Source organism: Rattus norvegicus, chromosome 1 (assembly GCF_021556685.1).
Source record: "Rattus norvegicus strain SHRSP/BbbUtx chromosome 1, alternate assembly SHRSP_T2T, whole genome shotgun sequence".
In the NCBI taxonomy this organism is placed as follows: Eukaryota; Metazoa; Chordata; class Mammalia; order Rodentia; family Muridae; genus Rattus; species Rattus norvegicus.
In genome coordinates, this window is record NC_141534.1 from 149156824 (window position 1) to 149178990 (window position 22167).

The 22167-nt window shown below is 41.7% G+C and overlaps 1 protein-coding gene and 1 pseudogene across 1 annotated transcript in view; one reads left to right on the top strand and one right to left on the bottom strand.

Moving 5' to 3' along the window:
• Efl1 (elongation factor like GTPase 1) overlaps positions 1-22167 on the top strand; it is a 126964-nt gene that overhangs the window by 9643 nt on the left and 95154 nt on the right. Inside the window, 3 exon segments of the mRNA NM_001107534.1 lie at positions 13001-13134; positions 14255-14392; positions 15902-16116. Of these exon segments, the coding sequence (NP_001101004.1) occupies positions 13001-13134; positions 14255-14392; positions 15902-16116 (487 nt within the window).
• Snora15b-2 (small nucleolar RNA, H/ACA box 15B-2) lies at positions 14428-14579 on the bottom strand (annotated as a pseudogene).

Here is a 22167-nt window from a genome sequence, read left to right on the forward strand (position 1 = left end):
AGGAAGGAGCTAGGACTTTTCTGGTTGGTCCTCAGCCTTCCATTTCCTACTGGGTCCTTCTTCTGCTTCTTGGCCTGCATATGAGATTTGGAGTCTTAGTTACAGAACTGTGGGTTGCTCTAACCACGACTACCTGTTACTCTGATCGGTACTATCTTTCTATCTGCAAATACAGATGCCATTCTGATAGTAACACGTAATACTCTGACAAAATGGTCAAACAAATGCCATGACATGTATGTTCACAAGAGCTTTGCATTGGTGAAAACATGCCAGAAACGTGAATGTCAAGAGGAAAACAATGAAATGAATTGTTATATCCATGCTGCAGAATATTATATAGCTGTTGAATGCTTAAATATATAGAATATATTTATATAGGTCATATAGATAAATGGTGTGTTTAGAGACAGGAAAGCAAAGTATTTCTGTGAGCTATGAATGTGCATGTATGCAGCAGATAAGAAAGGCTTCTGCAAGGAAACATTTTAAACCTCCCCAGTAGATATCTCCAGAAACTGGATTATCATGAAATTTGTGCTTTTCAAAATATTTATTTTTGTAATGTTTGAAAACTTTATGCAAGATGTATACTTTGAAGAAAATAATAAAGAGTTATTTCCCTAATGGAGTGATCTGTGGTTCATCCTTCACAGTGTACTGTCTGTGCCCCCAAGAGAGGGACCTTGTGTTGTGTGGCCATTTTCATTGGCGTTACTGTCTTCAGTCCATTTTGAAGCACACCAGTTTACAGTGTGTAGTATTTCAAGTAATGCTCGTATTTGTTTTTGAATGCTACTTCTCTTATCTGAGGGTCTTTCCCATTCTGTGGCCCAGGGATCTTGCCATGCTATTTTATAGACTTGAGGAGCTTGTCGTCCTCCATTCTCATACTGCCTTTTAACTTCAAGAGCCTCTAGCGTCAGCTTTAGGTGTTGTGCCCAGACTTTGTCTCTGTTCACTCCCACCACCCTGAGCCACTTTATTCAGATTTACTTGTATACCATGAAATTCAGCTGTTTCAGTTCTGGCTGTCTTTCTCATAGAGACTGTGAGAAAATGGCCTGTAGAACCCTGGGACTGAGTAAGCTAACATGTTTTCTTAAACGCTGGCTTTGGGAGGTTGGTATTAAAATGCTTTAGGTACATGCTTCTTCCTAGGTTGTAGCGTAGCAGAGTTGCGAGCTGCCTTGGGTTGGGGTGAGATGACTTACTGAATGTACACACATAACTAGAGCTACTTTTCATGAAAATTTTTGAAAAAAAGTGACTTTTATTCAAGTGACATTTTGTTTGTTAGTTTCAAGTGTCTCATGCTGGCCAGAAACTCAGTGTCTAGTGGAGGCTAGACTTGAACTCCTTGTCTTCCTCCTTCCTGCCTCCTCTGCCTCCCAAGTGTAGGGACTGTAGCCATGCGTCACTGTGCTGACTGTGTACAAGACTGACTGAGCACATCGGGTCAGTGTTTTGAATGTTCCTGTTGGAACTCTACTCTTGTCTTTAGGTTTGATTGTCTTTTTCTTATCTATGCATTTATCCTGTAGTATCCTGTGGTCTTAAAGGTTTGCCCTACTTTTCCTATCTCCTCTTTATACTGACCTGTGTCTGACTCCTTGTCCCCACACTTACTGTTTCCTTACCTCATTTCTGTTGCTTACTGCTTTGTTTTCTTGTGTTCCTGAACACATGGACTTAAGGTGTGACTGTGCTTCTCTTTTTATGCGAGTCTCTTGCAGAGGTTGCCCCTGTGGATTGGTTTTTCTTTGGTTGGCTGGTCATGCAGTCATACTAATTAGAATTGGAGTTAATAAATATCAAACACGTTTCTCTGTGAGCACTAACTAATAACCAGAAGGGACTTTAAGCCAGGGCTCACCATATTTAATAACACAAAATTTAATTTTCCTATTCTACCACATTGGTTAGGAATATTGACTGACATTTTCTCAGAACTGAATACGTTTCCCCTCTGTAATTGAGAACTGATTCTCCAGAGTGGTATTTCAGGCTATAAAGGTGGGACAGCCTAAAGAAGAACCTCGATGGAGGGAAGAGATGCTGTGGTTAAAGAAGCTCCATAGGTTGCTTTTACCACCTCCCGTCCATCCCATCTGATTGCCTTCTTAGTTGAGAAGGCTGTATGAAATGTTAATTCCTTTGTATTGGTCTGATGCTTTATCAGATGTGCTCTGTTTTGTTAGTTTTTTTTCATCCTTTCCTTTGATTGAAATAGAAAGTCTTGTTCAAGTTTAAAAGAACAAGTTTATAGCAGTCTTGGAACAATGTATAAATGATGGAAAAGCATCAGAGTGATCCTATGCCTTGCATCTTCCTGAGGTCCAGTTCTTCTGTGGAAAATGAAGTCTGATACGTAGTTGTGCCAGCACTTGTTGTAAATACTGGAATTCTATTGTGGAACATTTTAGTTTCTTACCTATCACTCACGTCCCTTATACCAAAATACCATTGATGTATCTTGTCATTTCAAGAATTTGCAAACTCTGTATAGCAGCGGTTCCCAACCTTCCTGATGCTGTGACCCTTTAATACAGTTCTTCATGTTGTGGTGACCCCAAGCATAACATTTTTGTTGCTATTTCCATAAGTAATTTTGCTACGGTTATGAATTGTAATGTAAATATCCATGTTTTCCAATTGTCTTAGAGACCCCTGTGAAAGGTCATTTGACCCCCAAAAGGGTTGTTTCCTATAGGTTGAGAACCACTGCTTTTCAGCATCCTAAGTGATACAGTGCCTTGGACTCTTTCAGAAAGCACAAGTAGTATCTATATTCAAAATTTAAACAATTTGAAATCCATGGACTAGTCTTTGAATAGTCTCTAAAATCATTTTGCTGACATTTCTATTTTATAGTCATTTTGAATATCTGTGAGGAAATATTACCACTGCAAAACATTTGCATTTTTACTCAGCCTTTTTAAATATTTTAAATACATTTACAAGCTTGTCTTTTTTATAATAATAGATAGTATATTTATTATAGAATATTGAGTAAAATACAAGAATGGAGTATAAATCACTCTTAATTTTACTTTGTTTTTTTTTCCAGTTTTTATATTTAATTGGCCAAAATTTTATGTGTGCCTATATGTATACAATGAAATAAATTTATAACTTATCTTCCCCACACAGAGTTCATAAGTGGCTTCCAACATTAGTCAGATAGTCAGATAGCATTGTTTCTTATGATTTTATTGGTTCTGGGCTTATATTGGCTATTGTTGACTGAGATAATCTGGGTGCGACTGGGTGGACTAGGGGCTAGTACCATTTCAGCTTCGTTGATTGATGACATGGGAATTTTCACTTACAAGAGTTTTGGTAATTTTTAAAAATATCAACTTTAAAAATTATAAAATTCTCTGCAGAATAAATTACAGTAGTTTGTATGTAGTTCATAAGTGCTTTTCTTTGTAAATGTAAGCATGTAGCAACTTTATTAGATGGGACACTCGGTTCACTTGGGGAGATGAAGACACAGGTACAAGGCCCAGGTTCTTTTTTCTAACTAAATGTGGTGAGCAGGTTCAATTCACACCCAGGATGGCTTCTGTCCTTTTCTCTCCCTGTCTTTAACTCTTCAGAGACTGAGCCACAGGGAGCAGACATCCCACGCACCTCCATGGACACAAGGCCAGGCTTCCCTTTCCTCCCACCTAAGGGTTAGTCTAGGAGGGAAAGATTCCTTGTTTGCTCATTTTGACTGAAAAATCAGATTTCATTTCCCCTCTTATGACAATGGCTCCCCCACCCCCCATTTTGTGAAGCATGTAGTTGAGTGGCTGAATTCCGAGCTAGATGCCTCATGCATGGCTTTGCTTAATCCTCCTGGCCTCCCTCTGAGACTTCATCCTTATTGTACTTATGTGCAAACTGGACTTCAGAGATTAAGCACAGTAGTTTCTAGAATACAGTGGCAGGCCAAGTAATTACATTTCCAGTCTGTTCACTTGGATTGAGAGTCTGTTGGAAGCTAGGCTGGGCTCCGACTAATTCTTCCTGAAGCTTATTTCTTTCCACCATGGATTTACTGGGATTACTCCTGGACATCTTGTGGCCAGTGTTTCCCACATCACTGTTGTCCTTGGTCATTGCCCAAGATGTAAGCCACATGGTCTGGCCTCTCTTGGTGGCTTTTCCATATCCCTTTGTGATTCTAACACCTCCCTGAACCTCCTACTATTCCTTCTTTACCAAAACTTCCTCTGCAGCCTTTCCAAGGCTAACATCAGCTCGCCCTCAGCATCTCTAATGAGGTTCCCTCGTCCTCACTCTGACCACACTGCTTTCTTTATGTTCGTATTTCTTATGTCTGAATTAGGACATGGGATTGCCATTCCTACCCAACGTCTTATCCCAATGCTAGTTCTGTCCTATTTTAAATTCCTTCAAGACTCCTGCTGTTCAGTTGTTCCTTTTCTTTAGTATTTGAACTCCTGATTAGGCTCCCAGATCATTTTTGACACCTGACTCCTAATTTTCTTTTACATGGGACTTCTGTTGGGTCCAGGAAGGAAGCCAAGAAAATTCGCTTCAGAGACAGATGCTTTAAAACAAAAGCTTTATTTTTTTTTTTTTTTTGAGTATTCAAGGAGGCAGCCATCTCAAGATCTGACCCTTGCCCCCGAGGAGGAGAAGCTATATTTCACCTGTAAAGGATACAGAGCAAAGGGGGAGCTAAGCTACAGTGTTACCCAGCTGTATTTTGTCATTATGGGTTAAGCAAAGGAGTAGCTATTGGAGACTGGCCGAGTCCAGGGCACCTGGCTTCAAAGTCTTTAATTCATTGTCTTAGACATTAGGTCCAGAGCTCAGAGTGATAAGGGGACGAAGGAATGAATAGGTCAGCTGCTTGTAGTTGGCATATGAGCCTTGGTTTAGATAACAGCACTTTCTATATTCTTTACCAGTTAATAGACAATTAAGAAAACATTTGGAGAAGTGGGACAGGAGTTCATTTCTAGGTCTCAAAACATGAACATGTTTGACCCTGCCATCAAGATAAAGAAGTTGTCCTTGAGGTGGCTGGACTCAGACACTTGTTTCCTCCTAAGTCGTGCCTGAGATGTCTGGATTCCTACAAGTGTTTACAACAGAAGTTGTTCAGCTGTAGGGAGGTCTCCAGTCTCCCAAGTGCCTGGAACCATGAATTTAGTTTCTGAAACTGAAATGGTAGTACTTAAAATAAGTTTCTTTTGTTTGTTCCCAACTCTCCAAGGTAGCTTTTACTGTCTCTAAAATGACTTCTCTTATGGGTTGTCCTTTTAGTAACAATGCTATTTAATTTCCGATTTCCTTACCTGCTGCCATGGCTGCTTTCTGGATTCTAGCATCACCTGGAACTGACCATCTTTGGCATTTCAAATTTAAACACTTGTGGTTGAGCCTGGTAGGACACACTTCTCCCACCTACTCAGGAATCTGTACAGGAGGATTGTTGTAGCCTCTGAGTCTGAGAGCAGCCTGGACTACATAGATCTCACCTCAGGACCAACAGAAAGTGCAACATGCGATCAACTGAGGAGTGAAAATGTGCTCGGTAGTAAGAATAGTCAAAGTTCACTGCTCCCTCCTTTACTGCCTTTGTTTTCCCATGCTCTTTTGCCCACATGCTGAAGTACCCAGTTTTTATTTCATAAGATTCTGAGTTTTTCTGAGCCCCATCTGCCTCCTTAGTTAATCTGTGCCGTCTACAGCACAGGGGTATCACTTGACCAACCATCTTTCCAACATCTTCATCCAACATTATTTTTGCTTCCTTGATCCTCTAGTATGTCCTCCAACAAAACTCCATCCTGATAAAGTTCTTCCTTACACCTCTTCCTCTCCAGCTAGCTTTCCATTGCTTTCCCAAGAGGCCCTGCTCATCTCCCCAACAGCTATTTGAAACCTCTTGGCTGTCTTCAACATAGCCCTCAAATTTTCACAGACTCAGAAGACATTGCTGTTTTCTTTACTGCAGAAAAGAATTAACTGTTTGCCACCATTCCTTAAAATGCAATTATGACATCTTTGCCTGTCTTCTGTCATTAGGAAAGACCAGTGCTCTGGATTCAGGCCCCACTTAGTGTCTTTCTATCTGTCTGTCTTCTCCCAGCTCTGTGTTTTAGAGAAACACAGTTAAATATGTACACAGTTCTCTCTGCAGTCTTCTCTCTGGCCCAGGTTTCCTATTACTATTATTCTCTCAACTGCTCTGATGGGCCTAGCATCTTACGGTAATGATACGTACTGGCAAGGTGACATTTGCAAGAGGATTGTACCTTAATGTCTGACTCTCCCTCCAGGGTGCTGTAGCAGAGTGACACACCAGCGAGTAACAGGCTGACAAAGAAAGGGCTGTTTTCTGTGAGGCGAGAGTCCAGGATGTGGCCACATCCCGATAGCTGGTGTGGACTGGGATTATACTGACAAAAACCAAAGAATCAAGTCAACCGTGGGCCGCATTGCCAGCTCTCGTTTGTTTCTGGTTGGAAGCAGATCCAGAGGGTCTTTGGATGGGTTTGTGCAGCCTACTTTGTTCATTACTCCTAATCATTAATCTCTTCTTCCAAACCCTCACTTTGACACCCAATGCGATTCTACACCATACCTCTTTCGGTGAACTGCTCATGGAGATGACTCCAGTTGTCTTGCTGTGTCTTCTTACTTCAGAATGCCTGAGAAACAAGGCCATGGGACTTAGTGACCCTGAGAGCAGCAGCAGGGATGCATTTCAAACACTGCTTGAAGATTCTGTTACACGCTGGGGAAACCATTCCTATATTTAAGACATTTATATTGTATATAAATACGTATAATACAATGTGTCCACAAATAGAAGATATGGTGTCTTATGCCTTATAATTCTATCAAATAATAAACTGTATTAGCATTCTGTTGGCATTACAAAACAATCTGAAATAATTCCCTTGAAGAAGAAAGATTTATTTGGGTTCAGGAATGTGGAGTTTTTGGCCCAGGCTTGTTTGGCTGTAGTTGAGATAGGATACCATGGATGGACCATGTAGCAGAGGAAGTGTCTCACTAGGAAGTGAAAGAGAAAAGAGAAAGACTTGAGTCCTGCTAGCCCTTAGAGGGCACTGTGGATGACTTAAGACTTACCACTGGGCCCACCTCTTAAGAATTTACTATTTCCTGGTAGAGTCAAGCTGAGGACTAAGCCTTTGGGAGATCCAAACTACAGAGGGAACTATTAATAATTTGTATAACATAGCCTTATATGTTGATTTAAAACATACAAAGACAGTGGTAATGTGGAGAGGGACCTGTACTCTGGCACTCTGCAGGGACCGCGTAGTTTATGTATATAGTTGTGACTGTCATCTTCAGAAATGTGCATCAGATAACTTAAGTTTCTGCTTATGTTGCTGCTATTTTTGGTCAGTTAGATTCAGTCTTCCTTTTTGAATACACTGAAATATTAAAAAGATACCTCATACAGTTCAGATCTTTATCTGAATGTCGAGTTTTTCTCTTGTTAAGGAAGTTTTCTTGTGAGCTTTCTTCATGAGCATCTATGTCACCTGCCATGTTTTAGAAGAGGACTTCTTAGTCCACAGAGGAACTTTATCCAGGTACTGGTGACAACTTGGTTCAAAACAATTTCCCATATCATCTTAAAGTGAAGGGTATGGAAGAGTGTTTCCCATAACTCCATTAGCAGGAATCAAGAGATTTCTACCATAATTAATTTCAGATTGACTTTTTCTCAGTTACCAGGAACATAAGAAAAAGATTTTGTTATTTTAAATTGTTGCTTGGCTTCCAGTCACCTACAACGAGGTTTATTCAGAATGCCTAGGAAAGAAGGCAGAGAGGTTTCTGTCCCCAAGTGCAGCATCAGGGAGCCTTGTTACAAATTGGAAAGTTCCCACCACCCTCCTCCATCAACATGAGAGAGAGGTGGAAGGATTCTGTTACAGGTTGGAGAGAGTGTTCGGCAAACTTACAGAACTTTGCATTTATAATTCCCATACAAGTAAGTAAACAAAAGGGGTTGGAAATGTAGCTTAGTTGGCAGAGTGCTTACAGATATGCACAAGGTCCTAGGTTCAATTGACAGCACACTTGATGGTGTGTGCCTATAAATCTTACATTCAGGGGATGGAGGCAAGAAGTCAGAAGTTCAAGGCCATTGGCCGCATAGCATGTTCAAGGCCAGCCTGCAAAACATTAGATTTTGTTTTTAATAGTGTGTGTGTGTGCGTGTATGTGTGTGTGCACGCACGCGCACGTGTGCTCATCCACACAGTAGTAGAAGACTTTTGATGAACAGATTTTAAAGCAGCCCTGATTAGGTCCTGGCAGAGGAGATGCACTTGTGGACCTTTCTCTAAAGGATGCTGTAGGACTTCTTTTCCTTCCCCTGGGTTGAGAATTCAGTTTGAAGTCACTTTGAAAAGGTTAGGATGGAAAAGGGGAGTTGGAAGGCCTGGCTCTCAGCTTCAGCAGACGACCGCAGGCCATCGTAGACATTTAACATATCATGTGCTGTATGCTGCAAGGCTGTCTGTCTGTTCCTCTGCTGTTGTTTTTCAGAATGCAGGTTTTTCTAGTGAAACCCTTCCTATGTCACTGGTCTTCTATGCCTTTAGAACAGTGTGCCATCCTTGAGTGGATTTTCACAGGTCTGGAATTGGATGCATGATTAGAAAGATATAGCTACGCACATACTCATTTCTCTCAGTGGCTAGAAGGTCTGGAGTCCCACTGAAGGGTAAGGGTGCCCTGAGGTTGCTGAATAAAGTCATGTTTAGAATCTAAGAGCCTGACAGAAGGCTGAGACTCTGAGACTTCTTATCCAGGAACAAGAAAGTGCTTGTTAATTAGTTGACCCTTGAATCTGGAGATTGGCAAATGAACAAGCAAGTCTAGTTTCCTACCTGCAAAGTACAGTCTAAGACCTGAGAGGTAGCAGACCGTTAGATATACGGGTGTGTTTGTGATCTCAAATAACTCCTTCCTTTTGAGGGCTTTAGGATGTTTATGCAGTAAAGGGTTAGGCTATGACAGTGGTTTCCAACCTGTGGATCATGACCCCTTTGAGGGGGTCACATATCAGATATCTTGCATATCAGATTGGTACATTAAAATATAACAGTGGCAAAATTACAGTTCTGAAGTAACAATAAAATAATCTTATAGTTGGGGGTCACTACAACATGAGGAATTGTGTTAAAGGGTCATCATTTAGAAGGTTGAGAGCCACTGAGCCATGAGAATGCTGAGGGGTCCTAAGTCTCCCAGCTTTTGCTTTGTGTGCAGGCATCCTGGGCCATGCTAATTTGCTCGGTTTTCTTTGGCTTATTGGTTGAGACCATGGTGCTTAATCTAAGATGGTGACTGGAACCCAACTTAGAGAGCTGACTGTAAAAGGCTTCATTAAGATACTGTGGGCCATTGGTCCAAGGCCCTGCTTAATGATTCTTTGTGTGGTATGCTTGGCAGAGCTCTGAAAAATTCCCCCCAAAAGGCTATGATGCCTGTAAAAGCAATATATTGCTAACCAAGATCGTTTTTTTTTTTTTTCCTACCAAACTCCAGTGCACGTTGGGAGTCTTTCTTAGGAGCCTAGCTTCTTAAATTGTGGCTTGTGACCCATACAAGATGATGGAACTAGGTATGGAAGTATTGAAGAATCTGATAATAGCAGGAAGACTCCTGAATGTGCAGTGACCAAGAATTAGTTCAAAGTCAAGAAGTAAAGAATCCCAGGAGTTTGTACAGCATTCACCTTGTTGTATGGCACGATGGCAGCCTTCTGTCTGAGCATACAGTCTGCACTTTACTGTGCATGCTGTCGTGCCGTACGCTGCCAAAGGAACACTGTCTGAGACACCTCAGCTCAGGTTAGAGACTGCTCTCTGAATGAATTCCAGTATTTTTACTGAACATAAAAGTTGTCTGCTGTCACCTCCCTTCTAGCCTACCACCCACCAGAGAGAGTGGAAATGCAAGGATACAGGGGAAGTGGACCTGTTTAGGGTTCTTAGGAGCAAATCCTATCTGCATTGTCAGGAAATCAGCAGTTCAGTTCACAGGAGTCATCATTGGCAGCTTGCTCCACTCACAGACATTTCACAGATACAATAGCAGTCCAGTTTGGTGTAGAGTTGGGTTAGCAAACATCAGTCAGCAGTGGTTACCCTACCTACCAGACAGCCAGACCTTAGCCTTGGCACAGGTCAGCAGGAGGGACCCAGAGAGACGCGAGAAGTTCTCCATTATGCCTTTCTCAGTGAAGGTAAGATCAGCAAAGACTCGAGACCAACAAGCGTTGAACAGCTACCTCTATAAGCAAGCCAAGCTCAGCTTCCATTACTGTCTGTTGAGTCCTATTTATACCCTACAAACATCACTTGCCCTCTACGGGTCTTGTCTCAGCTGACATCACTCTGCCCATCAAGCTGAGTCCTCAGAAGCAGCAAGAAGCTGCAGACACCACTAGAAGGGTTGGTGAGTTCCTCTTTATGGAGTCCTGACACGGAGCTCAGCTACACAATGTAAGGCAAACCAACACATGTGTCGTTTTAGCAGAGTCCTCCATCATGTGTCCCTTCACAGGAGTCACTCTGTGAGAATATGCTTGCCTTAGAGAACATCCTTTCACCTGCATCTACTTCATTGAAACGTTCTTTCACAAGTCTGCCTTAGCCTCTCACGTGTGTCCACTTTAGCTAAACGTTCTATTCTGTGTTTGCTCCGGCAAAACACCATCCAATTGACTTTCCAAAGAACCCTTAAGTTTCCACTTCAGTCTGTGTTTATCAAAACAGCAGATTAATTATGGAAAACAAAGAGTATCCCTCCTCAGCGAAGTATCAAATCAGTAAATCTTTGGATTATATTGTGTTAGAATTTCTAATCTTAAATATTGCTGTTTAAGAAATGACTGAGGCTTCCTTTAAAAAAATTCAATAAGGGGCTGGGGATTTAGCTCAGTGGTAGAGCGCTTACCTAGGAAGCACAAGGCCCTGGGTTCGGTCCCCAGCTCCGAAAAAAAAGAACCAAAAAAAAAAAAAAAATTCAATAAATTGTGACTTGAAATTTAGACAGAACTCCCAACTATTTCTGAAATGGCTTTAAGCATATTTTGACATTTTGTAGCAATCATTTATATGAAAAGTGAATTTTTCAGCATTGACAATTATGATATCAAAATAATGATCAATTCTGAAAAACATGAAAGATGCTACATGTTTTATATTATCAAGTATTTACCCAGAATTTAATTCCTGATCTAAAAATAAATCAGCACATTTTTCTCATTAGTATGCACATTTATTTTAATTGTTAGTAAATAGGAAATGTTTATGTGTGCGAAAGTGTTGTTTTGAATTTTTGTTTATGAGTTCTTGTCCATGAATGTTTGATGTGTACATCCCATTTATGTGCCTGTATACCTGGGGAGGTGTAAGCATACTTTGGGTGAAAGGGATTCTGAGTGGAAGGAGTAGGAAGGTAGCTAGAAAGCATACGAAGCCGGGCCGTAGGAATCCAGCAGCTCACTGCCCGGGAAGTTTAGGCATGTAGAGGGCAACACACTGCCCAAGTGTTGTGGTTGCAAGTGGGGTCTCTGAAAATGAGTGATTTTTACAAGTCTCAGCTTTTCGTTACTCATTTAGATGGGATTTGGCCTACAGACTGAGTTTGAGATCCTCCTTGCCTCAGCCTCCCAAGTTACTGGCACATGCTGGCTGCCTCTACCTTTTTGAATTATATTTCCTTTGCCAGTGCAGAGTGAGATGCTAGCTGGATGTCCTGGGGACAGGTGTTTTTATGCACTCTTGTATCTAGCTCTGTGAAATCAGGGCTAACATTGGCTACTACTGTGGAAGGCTGTTAGAGAATGTTATAGACTTAGAACAGTGTCAGGCACAAAGGTGAGCCACAAAGGTTAACTCTGGCTGTGACTGCTGTCGCACTTTATCTTTGTAATTCCACCCAGGAGAAGTTATTAGAATTAAATTCCAGAAAAGTCTTGCCATAGATTGTCCTATTCAGCCTCTAGTAACTCGTTAACATCTTGCAGGTAATAAATACCAAGTGAAGGCATGTATGTCTGAGCATTCACGTAATTCGTTTAACTTTGAAATGATATCACATATGGCAGTAATGGGGTTCAGTGCGGTGTTCTATAGTATGAGTATTCACATGGCTTACTACATCGTGTCGATATTAAATCTGTATCTGTTGAAGACCAGTTATCTTGGTGCACCTCGGGCTTTGATGAGTGTTACCACACTGGAGTTTACGTTTGTTGGGAATGCTAAAGGAGGTAGTGTGAGGACATTCCCTGCACATAATAACTGATCTCAAATTTTAGTGTGGTTTATGTTTGAGTTTAACTGCTGGTTTTACAGACTCACACACTGCTCCTGGAGGAATCACAGGAGTCTTAAATGGGCATTCAAAGCCTCCTTTGAGCAGTTTTTACTTCTGAGCCAGTGGTTTTCCACCTTTCTATTGCTGCAACTCTTTATAATATAGCTCTTCATACTGGAGTGACTCTTAACATAAGGTTATTTTCACTGCTACTTCAGAACTGTAATTTAGCTAGTTGTGGATCAGGATGTAAATATCCGATACGCAGGATGTCTGGTATTTTATCCCTGTGAAGTGTTGTTCAACCCCCAAAGGAGTCGTGACCCACAGGATGAGAACCACTGCCTTAAGGATCACTTGCTGTCCGTTTCAACTAACTAATGCATAAAAGGACAAAACAGATATTTACCCATAGGGATAGTTTAATAATCCACTATGCATTTGGTGCATTCAGAGTCTTTCCCATAGTACCAGGCATGCATGGCGCTCTTAGTGCAGTAATGAACTAGATGCTGTCAGATTCCACATGCTCAGTGGTAATGTTCGTGATAGTTGCTCAGTCTTGTCTTAGAAGTATCTTTCTTCTAAAGTTTCCAGGTAAGAGGATCGATTGTCTGCACAGCTGTAAATGTGTCTTCAATTGTTTTTCCAGGTAGTGAGGAGTACCTGATTAATCTGATAGACTCTCCTGGACATGTGGACTTCTCCTCAGAAGTCTCGACCGCGGTTCGCATTTGTGACGGATGCATTATAGTGGTGGATGCTGTGGAGGGCGTCTGTCCACAGGTGAGAGCTGTGATCCACAAACGCCTTACAGAGTGTGTAGAGAGAGCAGACCCTGTTGATTGCTGTGTGCTACTGATAGACAGTGGGTTTTATATTTCACATCTGTCAGTATTCCCAACTGGAATGAAGTTTATCACCAGAGTCTTAAAGAAATCATATGAAATGATGGCCACACTTTGACAGAGGTGTCTGTGGTATCATCTTAGAAGAGAGACTTGTCAAAAGCGGAAGAATGTTGAGTTTGAGAGGGGTCTGGAGGCTCTACTCCAGTGGAAAGGTTTCCAAGTCTTGGAAGGCTGCTGATAGCACAGTATAGTTTTCCCCAAGACATGACAGTTCTTTCCTACTGAGTCTCAGTATCACACAAACACACATCCTTCCTACTTAATGAGTTCCTCTACTATTCTACATCCTTAATCCAGTGTTTCTAGTCTCAGCAAAGTTGGAAGAATTTGTCATTAAGGACAGAGTCCTTAATGTGTAGCTCTTGTGGTATCAAAACTCAGAAAGGTTAGTTCATTTCTTTAAACAGGTTTTAAAAAAAAACCAAAAACTTGCATTTCGTCTTTAAAAACAAACAAATACCCATCTCCAAGGTCGGTGTTGAATTCTCTTTAGTATGTATGTTGTCTTTTAATACTTCTGTATATTATTCTCTTAAAAAGAGAATAAAAAGGCTCAATGTGTTTAAATGGAGGAGATTAAATGCGCAGGAAGATGCGCTCTGATTATCCTGCAGCCCTTGTGTGTCTTCCTGAGGCCACAGGTGTCTCAGCTTGAGAAGCAGAGCCTTATCCTGTGACTAGAGTATCTGACAGAATGGGTGAAGTGAAGACACCTGGCTTTAGGATGGCAGAATACTGGTCACACGGAAGACCTTATGATCAGGGAGATGAGCAGGGGCTTCTGGGACTGCTGTTCTTCTGACCTCTATGCTAGAGTGGTAGGTGTTTGTTTTATAATCCTGGTGTGTGTGTGTATGTGTAGATTGTCTGGTGAACATGTGTGTCTGCATAGTTTAGTCTGGGTTATAAAATGTGTTGTTTATTTCTTGAGATTTGCTTATTATGAGCTGTAGTTTCTTTGTAGATCATGTGGGTTTTTGCTTTGTTTTTGTCAGACACAGGCAGTTCTTCGACAAGCCTGGCTTGAAAACATCCGCCCTGTTTTAGTGATTAATAAGATAGACCGCCTGATAGTGGAACTGAAATTCACCCCACAAGAGGCCTATTCTCACCTCAAGAATATTTTAGGACAGGTATTGTATTCTTCGATACTTTTTTTCTTCTTCTTCCTTGTACTCACTTTTAATAATGATATACCATAAAATATAGCATATCGGCCATCTTAAAGGAAGACTTTACTTTTGCATGGTGTCTGGCTGTGTCTTTGGTACTTTAAAAATGGGCTGAAAAGTTGCAAAAAAAAAAAAGTATTGAATATGAGGTGGTATTAGGGAAAATACACCTATATGAAAGCTTATTACTTAAGATTCCCATCTATTGGAGTCACCATACTGTGCAGAGGGGACAGAAGTGGTGTGCTCTTGGGAGTTGCTTCTGTTTTCCAGAACCCATCAGTGTCAGGCTTGCACTGGAGGCTCTTGTCTTTAAAACTGTAGTTTGGTTCTGAAGTGAAGTGATATTATGTTGCTTGTTTTTAGATGAAAACTTTTTAGGCATTGATTTCTTTATTTAGCAGACATTTGTGTGGATGTATGTAGATATATGCAGTGCCAGGTGCCCAGTTAGGGATGATAAGTAGAAGGGCATGCCAGAAGCCTTGATTTCTAAGAGCTCCCAGTGGAGTGAGTGAGACAGACAGTTGAGACATTGAAGATCAACTAGGTACCCCATGTGGTTTGCAAGCCCAGTCTGAGCAAGAAAGGAAAAGACAATCTCACAGTGAGGCCTGGAGATAGAGGGACCATAGTGTTTGCCAAGGTGAAAGTTAGAGGAAGAACGTTTAAGGAGACAAAACAAATTTGCACAATGTCACGGAAACCTAGAAGAAGCATCAGGAAGTTGGTTGTGATCGCTGAAGAATTGAGAGGTCATGATAAGAAGTGACAAGAAATGGGACCTAGCAGGAAACAACGCAAGCCTTGCATTTTAGTGAGGCCTTAGTCTGACAGAAGAATTTGGGCTTTGAGATCAGCATAGATAAATTTCTTTGCTAATGGGAAGGAAGAAAATGCAGGGCATCGAGAGGGAATGGTGGCCCGGACCAGCTTCCTGCAGGAATAGGAAGCAGATGTCTTCCATCTGCAGAAACACTGTGGAAAACGCTCGCCACAGTGAGTGGCCAGGGAAGAGCAGCAGTCTCTGCAGATGTAAGCAGGGCATTAGTTAGGGTGCGGGGAACCTGTGGGAATCTGAGTAGCAGGCTTCATTTTTCTCTCTTGGATAGGAAACGAGATTGCTTCTTTGAAGATTGCACACTGGGAACTTAAACAGCTGGGATGGGAAATACGAGAAGGATTGAGTCAAGTTCGGGGATTTGGGTAGGATGAGATTTTAGTGAAATTCTGCAGGCAGGATCAGTCCCCACAATTGGCCTCTTAGAAGCCTTATTATAAGCCTCTGGTTTGTTGGAATTTGGAAGGATAGTTTAATATGTGTAAATTATTTGTTGATTATAATGTCACCTTCAGTAAACTCAAACTCTGACTGTGGTTTCTAGCCTTAGTAAAGGTTAGACAGTTTGTTCCCTCCCATGTGTGTCCTAGCATATGAATGACACTTTGCTGTTTCGCCATCTCTCCTAGATTAACGCACTTACAGGAACTCTTTTTACTTCTAAAGTCCTAGAAGAAAGAGCAGAGAGAGAGACAGAATCCCAGGCGAAGTCACATTCTGAACAAGGAGATCAAGTGTACGACTGGAGCACAGGCTTGGAGGATGTGGACGACTCTCAGCTGTACTTCTCCCCAGAGCAGGGCAATGTGGTGTTCACCAGTGCAATAGATGGCTGGGGCTTTGGGTAAGTCATTCTCTGTCTCATGGTAATTATAGACCGTTGGTGCTTAGCTCTGTTTGGTGTAATTGTAATTTTATACCATTATGTTGTAATAACATTTACAGTTATCTTGTATCTTGCTGTGCCCCATGCTTATGTTGTAAAACACGGTAACAGAGTATCATATTCAGGACAGTGACGTGGGCATGCTCATGCTAGAGAATGTTTGCCATCATGAAGCCACGTGATACTCTGTAGTTGCATTTACTTTCTTCCCAAACCCCGCATAACCACTGAAACCATTAATATCCTTCATTTTTGTAATTTGCTATTTTAAGAATGTTAGAAAAATTACATCAAAACAGTGTACTATAGAAATGGAGTCAAGTAAATAGTAGCCTTTTAAGATTTATTTTTTCCTCTGCATAATTTTCTAGAGACTAATGTTAATTGTTGTACTCATTAAAGTTTTTTGAGTTGTCTTTATCTGAAATGGTTAGAACCGGAAGCGTTTCATAGTTTGGTTCTCCTTATTTATTTATTTACATGTATACAAAGTATCTTAGGATGGGACTGAAGCCTCAGTCCAGTATTCACTCATATTACACACACAATCTGAAGGTTTCTTTACCCATGCTTTGACTGAGGCCGAACATAAAAGGCCTTGCGGAAATGTTCTACCTGTGTGGTTGTGTTAGTACATAAAAAGTTTTAGAGTCTGGATATTTGGACTAGGGGTGCTCCAGGTACGGGCCATTACAAGTATATGTATATGTCAGCCAAACACTACCAACTAGCACCCTGTGCCAGTAAACTTAACTGTTAAAGAAATTAGCAAGCAGCTTTGCACAGGGCTTCCCTACTTTACATTCTTGCCCAGAACCTGGATGGTCTGCCTCCACTGATGTCATCATGAGGTGGCCCCACCACTGTTACCATTTGGTCCTTCTCTGGGCAAGGCACTTCAAATCCACACTTCCTGACTGCCAGTGTGGTCGGTCTTTCCCTGTGCTGACTTAGCATCTCTGTGCTCCTAGGTCTCTTCCTGTCCATCTTGTCTATTGTTTCTGCTCCTGAGATTTAACAGTTCTTTGGGAGTTGTAGATGCTGGGTCTGTCTGTGTTTTGTGTGTGCTTATGTGGTCCTCTCCTGGTCTGCGGTTAGGTTTTGCATCCTCTTGGCTGTGTCTTTTACAGAACAGAGATTGTAATTTAGGTAAGTCAGCTTACCATTTTTTCTAAGTTTTACATTTTGAAGCAAGTTAATAACTCTCTGCCTACGTCAAGACCCTAAAGATTTTCTTGCCTTTTCTAATGTTTTTGTTCACATGTATTAATTATGGACAGTGGGTTTCATTTTGACAATTTACGAATGTACATTGTGAGCTGTGATCAGTTCACCCTCTCTTGCCCCCTTCCTCCCATCGTCCCCTTTCTCAAGCAGCCTCTCTGTTCTGCTTCCATTTCTCGTGTGGCTTTCCTTTTTACAATGAAATCTGGTTCATTTTGAGTTAATAGCTGCACAAAGTGTGTGGCTTGCGTTGAAGTTGACTACTTTTTATTCTAGTGCCATTGTCTCTGCTGAGTTCCTGTTTTAACTTTGCCAGAGCCTTGTGGGCTGTTCTCCCTCCCTAACCTTAGCTTCGTTCCTCGCTTGGCAGTTTCTTGTATTGTAAAGCTTTTGTTCATCAGCGAGCAGGTACATCTTAAAGTAGTGCTAATGGAGGTTAGTGTGGAAAAAAGCTGTCTCCTGTATATTCATATTCGAGGCATTTAGTCACCTTATTTGAGTTATTTGATTAAATTCTCACAGCCATCTTTGAACCTGTCCTCACATTTAAGGCTCAGAAGTACCAAGGATCGTTCAGCTTTAATCAGCTACTAAGGAACAGAGCTGCTGGTGGCATAAGAGTCAACCTTACTGGGCCATGTGGGTTTCCATGGTATTTCTCTTAGATCTTCCCTGTGGGGTAGAGGCCTAAACCTGACTATGTGCTGCAGGGGCCAGCTTTTAGTAACTTTTAGATTATAAGTACCTTATTCCACTAGTGCCTAAAAGGTTATGGCAAACCTACATAAATGCAGGCTTGAGTGTTCAGAGAGAAGGGCGAATATGAGCCTTTCCCCGTCTGGTCGGTAACTTAGTGTCACATTCTGAGAAATAAAGGATAAACTGATTCTCATATTTTTTTCTAATTAAAAGGTACCACAGCTGGGCATAGCGGCTTTTACCAATAGTCCAACCCTTCTTCGGGCTGAGGCAAGAGGGGAGTATGAGATACCTACCCAGTGAGTTCTAGGTAACATAAACTCTAGCCAAACACTACCTCAGAGAAAGGAAAGAAAGTAAAATGACGCATTCAGTTACGTTACAAGCTCAGCCCTGCCATGCTAGTTTGTTAGCATTCTGCTAGTGAACCACAAGGTGGAGGGCTTGTCCATAATAACAATTTTATAATTTCAGGTTTCATCTTCATCTGAGTCTAAGTCTTACAAATTGGAGGAAGTTTGGTCCGAGTGGAGAAGGATTAAGAGTAGTAGATAGAATAAGGGTGACTTCTATATTCCATTCAGACGTCTCCATTTTTAGATATTGCTAGTCAGTATGCTCTGTGCTAGACAAGGTCAGATGTATAGATGGAGGGAACACATGTCTGTTCTCAACTGCTGGACTTAGAATGCTTTCAAGATGCGGCCTGGACAGCAAGGCAAATATCTTATAATTTGTAGTTCTGATAGAGAGTGTATGAAGATCTTTACCATCTTTAGAATTTAAGGTGGGACATTTATATGACATTATTATAAAATAGAAAATATGACTTGATTTGGGTAACGTAGTTAACGTATTTAAATCCTGAAAACACGAAGTGAAAACCTTCCTGATCTCTGCCTATTTGCAGCCTGAGGTGACCTGTAAAGAGGACCCACGGAACCCTGCAAAATCACGCAAATACAGAGGTTCAACCCTTGCAAAACTGCCCAAGCCTTCAGGGTGTACATATCTGAAAAACCACCAAGTGTCTGACAGATGTCTCATAAAGAAGCCATGGGGCTGTGATGGTGGCGTCAGTAGATATGCCTGGGGCCGTGCAGTGGGACTGGACACAGGCTCAGTGGCCAAAATCGAGGGCTGAGTTTTTGGCTGCACATGCTCACCAGTGTGGACAGTAATGCTGAGCGAAAGGGTTTAGATGTAGACTCTCTGGTCACTGAATGGATCCAGTGAACGGAGCACGTAAGACGTGCAGATGAGCTCACAGGGCTCAGGGCTGGGTGAGCCCAGGCATGAGCTCCAACCTCGTGGACGTGATCCTCAGTGAAAAGGACTAGATTATTCCAAAGCCAGAAGAGGAGGTTGCACTGAAGAAAAAGATATCCCTGAAGAAACTGAAAAAACAAAAACTTACAGCCCGAAAATAAATTCAGCACAAAATAAATGCAGATAAAAGTTTTTAAAAATTACCTAGAAATCCTCCTCACCTAAACAGTTGTGGCAAATACATAAAATTCTTCATTAAGAGAAGAAAAAGCATCCAGAAGCTTGCCACATGAAAGATACTGTTGTTAAAACACAATGGACAGAGTTCAAATCCTGAAGGTTGTACCAGAATGTGTCAGTCAGATGTGCACAAGAGAAGAAGGTGCCTAGGGGCTCTAGTGCCTCTCCCTGCAGATGCAGGGCTGACCCCCCCACACACATACACATACACACACATACACACACATACACACACATACACACACACACACACACACACACACACACACACACACACACACACACACACACACAGGGAACCTCTGCTTGGCCTGCCTGCTTACTGCACTGACAGGGGAAAGAAGCCAGGTCTCTCTGTTTTCCCTGTTATGAGACAGAGCTTTATTTAGACACACACTCGGAGACGCTGTCTCTGTAGCTTTATAGCTATACATGCAGATTGCCAAGCAGCTGCAGACCTCCACTGAGACTTGCAGACCCAATCCAGGACCCATAGGCAGCTCCAGAGTCAATCTTGGAAGCCTCACTTCCTGAGCAGTTTCCAGCCTGCTTTTTTCAGGGAATTCCATTCCTTAGGGGAGAGACAGCAGCATTCTGCCGGCAGTTTCCAATGGAAAAATGCAGACCTTTCCAGGGCTTTGGGGTGAGGTAAGAACTTGTAGAGAGAAGAGTTTTCTGTTTCACAAAGGCAAAAAATTAATAATATAGAAACTAAAGTTTGGGAAAATTACAAAATATGAATAAAACTTCTAAATAAGTAACTATTTGATCAGATTGAAAATGAAGTTTATACTGTAGCAAATTACAGAGAAAGTAAGGGTCTCTTGAGGCCAGCTTCGAACAGCAGCAGCTCTAGCTACTTTGAACTTCCATCTCTGGCTATCTCTCTTCCCTCCCCTCCCCTCCCCTCCCCTCCCCTCCCCTCCCCTCCCCTCCCCTCCCCTCTCCTCCCCTCCCCTCCCCTCCCCTCCCCTCCCCTCCCCTCCTCTCCTCTTCATTGCTATTTGTTTTCAGCGGGCTGCAATCTCTGCCTTTTATTTATTTTTTTTTTAGCCACTGCCTGATGACCTAAGCAGTTCTCCTTGCTACTGTAATCGATGACTTCAACTTCGGTTTCTTAGTAATGTCACTTAACTCATTTGACATTAACGAGGGGTTTTCAGGAAAACCACCCTAGCTGACATGTAAAGAAGTGACTTTAGATTCCTTCCTCAGTGAGGAAAATGGCAGGTCTGCTCCTCCTCCTCCTCCTCTTCCCTCTCTTCCTCCTCCTCTTCCTCCTCTTCTTCCTCCTCCTTCTCTTCGTTTTCCTCCTCCTCCTCCTCTTCTGATTCCCCCTCTCTTTTTTTTTAAATACATTTTTAAACTGCAAATTTGGGGTTGCAGCAAAATTGATAAGAAAGTACAAATTTCACCAATACTTTCATCCATTCATAAATTTACTGTGACCATTATCTCACTGATGTAGTTCATTTGTTGTGATTGGTGAACACACACTGACACATCGTAGATCCTTCTGGGGATGCATTTTTGTGCTGTGCCCTGCATCATCATATCATACAGAATAGTCTGACTTCTCCAGAAACTAATAGTAAACAATAATATAGATTACAGAGAAATTAAACTTTTTGAAAACTTAGACACACACACACACACACACACACACACACACACACACACACACACACGAGAGAGAGAGAGAGAGAGAGAGAGAGAGAGAGAGGGAGGGAGGGAGGGAGGGGAGAGAGAGAGAGAGAGAGAGAGAGAGAGAGAGCGAGAGCGAGCCTCTGCTAAAATAAAGAACTGTTGGATCAAATAGAAAACACAGTTTACGTAGTAGCCTAATCTATTCATTCCTGCCTCTCCCACACCACTGGCAACCAGTAGTGTTTCAACTTTCACATAATTTAGACTTTACTAAAGTGCCATATAGTAAAGTCAGCGGCATGGAGCTCTTGCAGGTTGGCTTAAGTCAGTTAGCAAAAAGCATATACGTTGTTTCTCTGTATTTTTGTGGTGTGCTCGCTCATTTCTGTTTAGTGCTGAGTCATATTCGCTCTGATTGTTCCACAGTTTGTTGACTTGCTTAAAGGACACTTTGCTTGCTTGCTTGCTTCAAATTTTGGAAATTGGGAATTGAACTGCTATAAATGCCCATGTACATATTTTTCATGGGCATATGCTTTCAGTTTATGCTACATTACATGTGAGTGTGTGTTTAGACATTTAAGAAGCCACCATACTGTCTTCTAAAGTGGCTGTGCTATTTTGCATTCCCACCAGCAATGAATGGAGTTACTATTGTTCTCCATCCATGTCAGCATTTCATGGTGTCCTTGTTTTGGATAGACTTGCTGGCTATCTGTCTGTCTTTGCTGAGACTGCTGACAAGTGGGAAGCATTGTCTGTGCCTACAGTCTTGCTTTAGTTGGTCCATAGCCCCATTAACAATCTTGCTGGTTCTTTTGAATGTTTTTACATAGATGATCATGTCACCTTCAAACAAGAGTGGTTTTGCCTTTCTCCTCTCTGTGATTGTAGGCCTTTCCTCCCTGCGTTTGTTCAAGCTCTCAGTGC